Here is a 9,149-nt window from a genome sequence, read left to right as displayed (position 1 = left end):
GTTAATATTTTTTAAAATATATGTAAATTACTACGTTTTTGGAGGGTCCTGCAGAGATATGCAGCTCTGTGGGTATCATGTGATCTGCGTCGGCTATATAGAACAATGACTCTATAAATATTGTACATAAATATGGTAGAAATATGGTTTTATTTTGGAGCTCAGTGAGGGCGTAGTTAGGTTGGATTGCTAGCACAATCTGCGGACAAATAATAGTGCATCTCCGTATTCGTATAACGTTAATGAACTTGATATTTATTCGGTGGACAGAGTTGCCAAGCATACAGTAACATCACACATTGGTATTAGACATTAAAGTGAGCATATTGTCTTTCTTAAAGCCAAGTAAACAGTTTAAATTGGACTGGATGAGGTCAAAGTATATATTATGACAGAATAGTATAAATATTGACACAATAATATATACAGTGCTCTCCGCTAATATTGGCACCCTTGGTAAATAGGAGCGAAGGAGGCTGTGAAAAATTGTCTTTATTGTTTAATCTTTTGATCTTTTGTTCAAAAAAGTCACAGAAATACTCTGCTGTCATGGATATCAAACAATTGCGAAACACAACACAGGTTTATAAAAAAATATCTTTGTGAAATATAGGTGTGCAACAATTAATGGCACCCTTTTAGTCAGTACTTTGTGCTACCTCGCTTTGCCATGATAACAGCTCTGAGTCTTCTCCTTTAATGCCTGATGAGGTTGGAGAATACATGGTGAGGGATCTGAGACCGTTCCTCCATACAGAACCTCTCCAGATCCTTCACATTTCGAGGTCCACACTGGTGGACTCTCCTCTTCAGTTCACCCCACAGGTTTTCTATGGGGTTCAGGTCAGGGGACTGGGATGGTCATGGCAGGATCTTGATTTTGTGGTCAGTAAACCATTTCTGTGTTGATTTTGATGATGTTTTGGATCATTGTCCTGCTGGAAGATCCAACCACGGATCGTTTGAATCTTTCTGGCAGAGGCAGTCAGGTTTTCATTTAATATCTGTTGATATTTGATGGAGTCCATGATGCCATGTATCCTAACAAAATGTGCAGGTCCTCTGGCAGAAAAACAGCCCCAGAACATTAAAGATCCTCCTCCATATTTAACCGTGGACATGAGGGACTTTTCCATATGGCTACCTCTCTGTGTGCTCCAAAACCACCTCTGGTGTTTATTACCAAAAAGCTCTATTCTGGTTTCATCTGACCATAGAACCCGATCCCATTTGAAGTTCCAGTAGTGTCGGCACACTGAAGACGCTCGAGTTTGTTTCTGGATGAGAGTAGAGGCTTTTTTCTTGAACCCCTTCCAAACAACTTGTGGTAATGTAGGTGACTTCAGATTGTAGTTTTGGAGACTTTCTGACCCCAAGACACAGCTAACTTCTGCAGTTCTCCAGCTGTGATCCTTGGAGATGTTTAATCCACTCGAACCGTCCTCTTCGCAGTGTGTTGAGACGATATAGACACACATCCAATTCCAGGTTGATTCATAACATTTCCAGTTGACTGGAACTTCCTAATTATTGCCCTGATGGTGGAAATGGGCATTTTCAATGCTTCTGCTATTTCCTTATAGCCACATCCCATTTTGTGAATCTCAACAACCTTTTGCCGCACATCACAGCTATATTCCTTGCTCTTACCCATTGTTATGAATGACTAAGGGAATTTGGCCTGTGTGTTACCTCATATTTATACCCCTGTGAAACAGGAAGTCATGGCTGAACAATTTCCTTTTCCTAGTCACCCAGGTGTGCTAAATTTTTTTTTTAAATATTAAGGACAATATACTTCAAATATATTTTTCTCAAATGAATTCATAGGGGTGGAAATAATTGTCACACACCTATATTTAACAAAGATATATATATATATATATATATATATATATATATATATATATATATATATATATATATATATATATATAAACCTGTGTTGTGTTTGTAACTGTTTGATATCCAAGAGAGCAGAGAATTATTGTGATTTTTAAAAAAATTTTTTTTACAAAAGATCAAAAGGTTAAACAATAAAGACAATTGTTCACAGCCTTCTTCACTCATATTTACCAAGGGTGCCATTATTAGTAGAGGGCACTGTAGATTGACACAAAAATACTAGAGCATCTTACAAATCTCAAATATGTATATAAAAAAAGTCACTCATGCATTTACGGCTCTGTGTGTGTGTGTGTGTGTGTGTGTGTGTGAGAGAGAGAGAGAGAGAGAGTGGATGTTGAGGTTGGGATGTGTTTGAGTGTGTGAGTGTGTGTGTGTGGGGGGGGGTTGTCTAGTTGTCTAGCAGCCATGACCTGCTTCTTTCTGCAGAAGGGCCTCTTCAGTGCGCAGGGGGATGGAGTCAATAATGCTGAAGATCTCTGCTGCTGTAACCGGGTATGTGTAGCGCTGTTTGTCCACTCCCTGTTTGTCCAGCAGCACCACATTAAATGAATTCTGAGACAGTTGCAGCAGCATTCTGTACAACACACACACACACACACACACATACACACACTGCTCATGTGCAGGTCCAAGAGTGCTGTTCATCGTCAGTATGAAAGGAATTTTTAAACAGCAAGTTTGAACCTAGTACCTATCATTTTTCACATCAAAAGTTGCACGCTGTATGGTTTTGCACAACTTGTTAGGAATCACAACACAGTTCAGAAGGAATCGTATATGAAAGTAAACCACTTCTTCACCAAAAAGCCCCCTGCTCCCCAAATGAGACCAGAACTGGTTCTGGGTGTGGAAGTATCCGGACCAATTGTGCCATTCTTTATAAGATCTCACAAATCGTGTGAAGGCTTTTGAGGTATATTTAACACTACATGGATTAGTTTAGTTTCCAATAAAAAAATTTGACACCTTGGGATCCCCTTGTTCATGATATTCGGATGTTTATTGTTAAGTTAGAGCATACCTGAGCTGTAGGGCCAGTCCTGGAGGGAGGAGTTGGTATCTAATACGTCCTATTTGAGATGGAAACCTTCCCACTAGTTCAATCACGGTCACATGCCTTAAGTCCAAGCCACACTGTGCTTGCTGAAACACACACATTCACACACTAAATCTCACAATTGGGTTTTAAGTAGCATATTTCAGGAATCCATAACCTTCCAGGTTTATTCCCAGGTGATGATGTGAAGAGAAAGATCTATTACCTGTAAATTGGTCATTTGGAACCTGTAGTAATGGTTGGCAGCTGTGGGGGTGGAGATGATGAGCAGACGACGTTTCTCATAGAACTGGTCCAGTAGCTGAGCAGCAGACCGCACTCCGACATTTATGTTCATGGCTGGAATTAGTAACACGTAAGGAGAAATAGTCAGTAAACAATGCAGTCGATCTGCAATATCACTTTCCTCTATTAATATGTAATGCAGTACATGATGAGACAGGATGTGCAGCTAGCCCAGCATTACACAGCTCACCGCTTATCTACACCTTTTAACACTAAAACTAGTGAAAGTCTAGCAGGCACTAGCCTAACAGCTTCCAATCATCAGGCAATTCTATTCAAGTTTCATCTTAGAGAACTCCTTCACTGAGAAAACTGAGGGAAGAAGAAAAGTAGATAATGCAATTCAGGGGATTTTGATTTTTTTTTTTTTTCCAGATATGGAGGAGAATATTACGGACTATGTTGGCAAGTTATTTGGGATGGCTGAAATAAGAGGTTCCCGACTGCGTCCTAAACAGGTGAAGTGTACATTTAGCCTCTAAATACCGTTAGTTACAGAGTATGGTAAACCTTTACGAATGAAGCTAGTGGAGAAAACCAAACCGATAAACATGAAGGAAAAAATAAAAATACAAAGGTAAAATAAAAAGTGTTAGAAGAGAACCAGTGAGGGGGAGTTTGCCCAAAATAACATCACTATTCCCAGCACTGATGAAATGACTGTGATAGCATAGTGTGCAGAACAAAGTGCGCTAAGAAAGCATTCCCCACACCATTACACCACCTCCACCAGCCTGGACTGTTGACACAAGGCAGGTTGGGTCCATGGATTCATGCTGTTGGTGCCAAATTCTCATCCTAACATCTGTGTTCCTCAGCAGAAATCGAGATCCATCAGACCAGGCTACGTTTCTCCAGTCTTCACCTGTGCAGTTTTGGTGAACCTGTGCTCACTGCAGCCTCAGCTTTCTGTTCTTGTCTGAGAGAAGAGGAACCCGACGTGGTCTTCTACTGTTGTAGAAAATCCTCCTCGAGGTCCGACATGTTGTGCATTCTGAGATGCTTTTCAGCTCACCACAATTATACAGAGTGTTTATTATACTGAGTCACTAGTTGCTGCTGTAGTAGCACTGCAATGAGGAAACCTTTACTGTTGTTTCGTAGAATCTGTCTCATGTGCAACATTGAATTTGATGAAAATATGAAACAGCTTGTGTGCAAATGCATAACTAAATATCATTTTCGTGTAAACAATATAATAGCGTTCATTCGATATAGTTGAATTACCATTGTTATTAAAACGTTTTGGGATTTTTTGGAACTAAATTACACACTAATTAAACGTAACTCCCATTTGGCTGCAGCAGCTGTTAGGTGTTTACTTTCCTTGCTCTACATACATGCACAGCTGGATTCCAGCCCAGACCATTCCATGTTGAACTGGCAAACTCGAGCAGCGCTGCCTCTCAGCTCATAACCTCCCAGGCAGCGGAAATCACATGTTGCACCATAATTATCACCTGCACCGTCACACTTCATCCAGCCATTCTCAGGCACTGAGAGAGGAACGCAGCGGCGCACTGTAATGGGGAAAACGGTGTGAACTCCTTTAATACTGTTTAAAAAGCATCTCAGGGAAATTCCTCAAGCAATCAGTCGTGAAAAAACGCCAAGAATACATTTCTGGAAATTCTAGGCGAAAAGCCCGTCTACTTTGAAGATGCTAAAATACTCAATTATTTAGATTTATTTTGGATTTTTTTTTTTTTTTTTATCATGACATAATTCCCATAGTTCCATTCGTGTTACTCCAGAGTTTTGATAACTTTATTATTATTCTAAAATGTGGAGAAATATTAATAATTAAGAATGAGTGTGTCTAAACGTTTGAGATATATATATATATATATATATATATATATATATATATATATATATATATATATATATATATATATATATATATACACACCATGTATTTTGTTAACTAGTATTTTGTTTGCAAGCTAGCCAGCTAACATTAGTTAACACTATGATCATCATGAGTTTATGATATGTTTACTTCCTAAAACTATAAGGTCAGTGCTATAAACAGTGCATGTTGATTGAACGTATGTAAAACTACTGTAAACATTTCATTTCCTGTTGATCTGACCAGCCATGATGTCACATGCTGATTTTTCTCCCCAACTTTTTTGAGTAGGGATTATTCACCTTTTACTCTGATGTTGAATTTACAGGTAGCTTTGTTCCCCGCCCGGTCGAACACTGTGTATGACTGTTTATGGTTTCCCTCTGTAAAGTGTGTTCCTGGAGGCTTCCCCTTTAGTATTACACTGTAAAGCACAAAAAAAATGTTTATGGTTATACGGGACTTTGATGAACCACAAGAGTTATAATTAAACATGTACAGTACTACTCAGCATATCTGCAGAATACCGTGCAGCCTGTCATTTCTGCCGTTTTGGCTTTGTATTTAATCACACTGGATTTGAACTAGAACGCTGGAGTCAAAGAAGAGTATGTCAGCTTTAGTCTGAAAATATTTGTGATTTTTAGCCGCGGTTTGTGTTTAATGCCATCTAACGTAAGGACCGTGAGTTCGATCACCAAATTCAAACCAATGATAAGCACTACGCATATAACAAGCAGGCTATAGACAAAAGGAAGGTGGCGCAGAAGAAACGTGTTCACCCTAGTGTTCAATTCCCAGTGATGCCAAAGCAAAGAGAGAAAAAAATGGGAGCAACAGTAGGTTATTGTTGGGAGTCTGTGAGCTCGTGTATGTGAAGTTTTCTTCAAGTGTGTTATGCTGGTCCTGTGACACTGCATGAGCAGCAGCTCGAAAAGTCCAGGTGGCTGGCTTCACCAGATGAACAATTTACCTTGTACCAAAGGAATAGAATTATATAAGATGAATAGTGTGAGCGTGTGTGTGTGTGCGTGTGTAACTAACTCTGTGAGTATGCCATCTGCCGTGTCTTTGCCTTCCGGTGTATCCCAGGTCACTTTCGCAGTCACTTTTCCTGGCTCGGCTGTCTTCTCCTTCACATTTGGACACTTTATGACTGGAGGATCCAGATCTGTGAAAACAAGCCCCATAGCAACTAATGGTAATCCATCCATCCATCCATCCATCTTCTATACCGTTTAAACTCCAGGGGAACCTGGAGCCTATCCCAGGGAGCAGGGTACACCCAGGACAGGGTGCCAATCCATTGCAGGGCACAATCACAGACACACTCACACACCCATTCATACACTACGGACACTGTGGACACGTCAATCAGCCTACCATGCATGTCTTTGGACTGGGGGAGGTAACCGGAGAACCCGGAGGAAACCCCCGCAGCATGGGAAGAACATGCAAACTCCAAACACACACACACAGGGCAGAGGCAGGAATCGAAAACCCAACGCTGGCGGCGTGAGGCAGACGTGCTAACTCCTAAGCCACCGTGCGCCCTACTAATGAGGTTATGATCATTTTACCCACCCAGACACAAACTCTGGCCGCCGCTCCATGCCTTGCTGCTTTGGCAGGTGACACTGCGGTCTCCACGGAGTGTGTATCCTGGTGAACAGAAGAACTGGCAGTGGGAGTTGTAGTAGGAACCATCTGAACACTTAAATCCACCGTTAGATGGCATGGCCAGTGCCGGACAACGGACCTCTGCAAAAACACACTGTTACATCAAATATCACGTACAAAAGCATGCCTTGAGACTAACGTCGACTTCTTTAGTGCTTAAATCACACGGGTAAAAAAGGGAAGCGAAGTTGTTTATTATATGATAGTCGCTTGTGCTTGTTATGAAACCTGTGCTAGATGCACCATGTAGTATGTGTATGTAGTTTATGCATCTGTATGAGGCTGACCTCTGCAGGTGTATTTTCCTGACCACTGTTTGCTGGCCATGCAGAGTATCTCGCTGCTGCCGTGGAGCTCGTAGCCTCTCTTGCAGTGGACTTTACAGCGGGTTCCCAACACGTTCTTATAATGCTCACCACGTGGTGTTTGGCAGCTTGCATGCCCATGCTTCACTTTGACTGGAGCACACCATGGCACACCTACACAAGACACATCATGTAGGTACCCACACACACACATATGGTTTACACACAAACTGTACGAAATAAAACGACCTAGCCCGTCATGGCCATCTGTAAAAAGAACCCAAAAACGTAGTTCCGCACACACACTTACCTCGAGTCGCTGTTAGCCTTCGGAGTGGCCATGGATAAAGCAGAAAGGAAGTGAAGGTGGATTAGCCAGTGAGAAGGAGAGAGGAATCAGAAACAGAGCTAATAAAAAAAGTCATCGTGGGTGCGTTGAAAACGTGCTCCATGTCCAATCACAGTCTGCGTGATGCAGCCAGAAAGGTATAAGGGGCAGGGAGTGAGTGAGTGAGTGAGTGAGTGAGTGAGTGAGTGAGTGAGTGTGTGTGTTTGTGTGTGTGTTCACCTGTGTATCTTACATCCTCATCGTCAGTGTAATGCCAGTACCCCGACCCTGGAAAACAGAAGACAGCAAAAGAGAGCCAAGGGCAGTCTGAATTGCCACGGAATCACAGAGATCACAAAGTCCTGCATGCTAAATCTCTGATTCCTGCATTATGGGCAATTACATTAAAGCACAAACCAGTACTTGCTCTGACTGGTTTAAGAACTTCAAACAGAAAACATGCATGTGAGCTCTGCTCGTAATCTTACAGTGAGGGGAAATAAATATTCAGACGCTTTTGTTTTTGTTATTTAATATACAACCCCAATTCCGAAAAAGTTGGGACTGTCGACTGTTTACCGCTGTGTAACATCAGCTTTTCTTTTAATAACACTTATTAAGTGTTGGGACGCTGAGTGAAGACTCCAGTTGGTTAAGTTTAGCGAGCGGAATTTTCCTCCATTCATCCATTATGCGTTTCTTCAGCTGTGTGATTGTGCGTTTCCTTCGTCGCCTTGTTTTGCGCTGCATAATGCACACAACACGTTCTCAATGGGAGACGGGTCAGGATTGCAGGCAGGCCATGCTCGCACCCGCACTCTCTGTTTACGCAACCATGCGCTTGTAATCCGGGCAGAATGTGGTGTGGTGTTGTCATGCGCTGGATGGAAGTGTATGTTGCTCCAAAATGTGTACATATCTTTCTGCATTAATGATGCCCTCACAGATGTGCAAGTTACTCATACCATGGGCACTGACACGCCCCCATATCATGGGCACTGACATGCCCCTATACCATGTGCACTGACACACCCCCATACCATGGGCACTGACACGCCCCCATACCATGACTGACGCTGGTTTTTGGACCTGACACTGATAACAGCTTGGACGGTCCTTTTCCTCTTTGGCCCGGAGAACACGACGGATGTTTTGTCCAAAAATCTATATGAAACGTCGACTCGTCGGACCACAAAACATGATTCTACTGTACTACTGTCCATCTCAGATGAGATCGAGCCCAGAGAAGTGGTCGGAGCTTCTGGACAGTGTTGATGTGCGTCTTCTGCTTTGCATCGTAAAGCCTTAACTCGCATCTGTGGATGCAGCGGCGAATGGTGTCGACTGACAAAGGATTACCAACGTATTCCCGAGCCCATGTCAGGATCTCCATTACAGACTCCTGACGGTTTTTAAGACCGTGACGTCTGAGGGATCGGAGATCACGCGCATTCAGAAGTGGTTTTCGGCCTCGTCCTTTACGCACCGAGATTTGACCGGATTCCTTGAATCTTTTAATTATATTGTGCGCTGTAGAAGGTGAAACGTCCAAAATCCTACCGATTTGTCTTTGGGGAATGTTCTTCTCAAAGTGTCGGATTATTCCCTGACGCATCTGTTGGCAGATCGGCGAGCCTCGACCCGTCCTCGCTCTTGAAGGACTGGGCCTTTCTTAGAGTCTCCTTATATACCATGATTAGACGATCGTCTCACCTGTTTCACATCATCTTCTTA

At 42.3% G+C, this 9,149-nt stretch overlaps 1 protein-coding gene across 2 annotated transcripts in view; it reads right to left on the bottom strand.

Annotated features, from left to right (window-relative positions):
- Positions 1–234: 234 nt before the first annotated feature.
- Positions 235–9,149, bottom strand: part of srpx (sushi-repeat containing protein X-linked) — a 13,848-nt gene continuing 4,933 nt past the window's right edge. The window contains exons 2-10 of one of the 2 annotated variants that reach the window (XM_017469520.3): positions 7,656–7,703; positions 7,070–7,261; positions 6,687–6,863; positions 6,147–6,273; positions 5,405–5,526; positions 4,591–4,770; positions 3,171–3,304; positions 2,930–3,051; positions 235–2,482 (exon numbers count right to left, since the gene is read on the bottom strand). In XM_017469520.3, the coding sequence (XP_017325009.1) occupies positions 2,305–2,482; positions 2,930–3,051; positions 3,171–3,304; positions 4,591–4,770; positions 5,405–5,526; positions 6,147–6,273; positions 6,687–6,863; positions 7,070–7,261; positions 7,656–7,703 (1,280 nt within the window). In that variant the 3' untranslated portion in view covers positions 235–2,304. The remainder of the gene's footprint in view (positions 2,483–2,929; positions 3,052–3,170; positions 3,305–4,590; positions 4,771–5,404; positions 5,527–6,146; positions 6,274–6,686; positions 6,864–7,069; positions 7,262–7,655; positions 7,704–9,149) is intronic. The other variant, XM_017469521.3, reaches the window with a different exon arrangement.

The sequence above is a fragment of the Ictalurus punctatus genome, chromosome 6 (genome assembly GCF_001660625.3).
Source record: "Ictalurus punctatus breed USDA103 chromosome 6, Coco_2.0, whole genome shotgun sequence".
NCBI lineage: Eukaryota > Metazoa > Chordata > Actinopteri > Siluriformes > Ictaluridae > Ictalurus > Ictalurus punctatus.
Note: the sequence above shows the minus strand (reverse complement) of the source record. Positions and strands in the feature narration are given on the sequence as shown.